The following is a 1,479-nucleotide window of genomic DNA, read 5'->3' on the forward strand; positions in this document are numbered from 1 at the left end:
TTACATTCATACGGCCTTCAAATTCACACACGTTTTTTACATTCATACGGCCTTCAAATTCACACACGTTTTTTACATTCATACGGCCTTCAAATTCACACACGTTTTTTACATTCATAAGACCGTTAAATTCACACACGTTTTTTACATTCATATGACCTTTAAATTCACACACGTTTTTTACATTCATAAGACCGTTAAATTCACACACGTTTTTGACGTTCATATGTCCGTTACTCTCACACATTTTTTGACGTTGGTATGGACGTTAAGTCAACACTTTTTATTGACGTTGGTAGGGTTGTTAAGCTCTCACGATTTTTTTCCTCCCCAGAAAAAACTGTCCTTCAACTCGCGGGGGTGGTTGGTGGTTCAGTGGTTCCAACTGTGGCTACACAAATCTGAATGGACAAGCCAGACAGGCCAACTACCTGGGGATGTACTGGTATCCGATAAGAAACAGTCACTACCTGACAGAGACTGAGATGGCATTCAGAGCTGCCTAACTCTTTCAGCACGCAAAGGATTCCACAATGTTACGCACCAAAGTACGAAGGGTGTTACCTTAAAACAGCTATAATTCAGTCAAATATTGATGGATTTGTTTGTGTGTGTTTTCAAACTTTACGTAATTAGACAGAGAAGCCCAATATGGGTGAAAATAGGTAGTAGATGTAACACCGGACCAGGTGCAGATCTAGGGTTTACGAAATCGGTACCCCCAAATGGTCACTTAAGTGGTGTTCCGGAACCAAAGAGCTATGGCTCTACCTAGGCCTTCTTGGGTAATCCGAGAGAGGCTGGCTAGTCCTCCTACAGGCCATACTCTTGTTTCTTTTAGTACAGGTTTTACGGCGCTCGCAACTGCATGGTCATATGAGCGCCAGAAGATTAGAGGTGTTACAAGAGAGTAACAAACACAAACAAAGAAGAAGGGGAGATAAGGACGACAGATATTTGATAGGAAAGAAGAAACAAACCACACCAGAGCACCCGCCAACCACCCACGGCCATACTCTAGCCAGGGGAGGATACTCTACATTTTAACACTGCCACCAATTGGAAGCGGCCTCTATGTGGCTGTGCCACGTACTCTTATTAATTGATAGGATCTGGATAGGATCTGGATAGGACACAATACTTCCAAAAAACTAGTCTCTTTGTGCGAGGAGAGGGGAGAAAAGGGGTATGTACACCCCCCTCCCCCGCCGGACAGTTGGGGTTTGGGGGGGGAGCTGGAATTGGGAACAAAAGCTCAGGGAAAAACACTAATAAATCAAATATATATTTACCAATAGGTTATTTCACGGTTGTTATTCATATTGTTGTCTATTGTTCCATTTCCATGTTGAAATATCATTGTACCTTCTCTCTCAGTCTTATTCTACTAGTAAATGATAGACTGATATAATATAGCACACGAAAAAAAAGGACACGAGATTTTAAAAATGCCTTCTTGCTCTGATCCTTTGTGTTTGG

The 1,479-nt window shown here is 42.1% G+C and overlaps 1 protein-coding gene across 1 annotated transcript in view; it reads left to right on the plus strand.

Moving 5' to 3' along the window:
• LOC101857651 (ficolin-1-A) overlaps positions 1 to 922 on the plus strand; it is a 7,399-nt gene extending 6,477 nt beyond the window's left edge. The window contains exon 4 of the mRNA XM_035970383.1: positions 335 to 922. Within this exon, the coding sequence (XP_035826276.1) occupies positions 335 to 506 (172 nt within the window). The 3' untranslated portion in view covers positions 507 to 922. The remainder of the gene's footprint in view (positions 1 to 334) is intronic.
• Positions 923 to 1,479: the final 557 nt, after the last annotated feature.

Source organism: Aplysia californica, unplaced genomic scaffold (genome assembly GCF_000002075.1).
Source record: "Aplysia californica isolate F4 #8 unplaced genomic scaffold, AplCal3.0 scaffold00261, whole genome shotgun sequence".
Classification (NCBI taxonomy): domain Eukaryota; kingdom Metazoa; phylum Mollusca; class Gastropoda; order Aplysiida; family Aplysiidae; genus Aplysia; species Aplysia californica.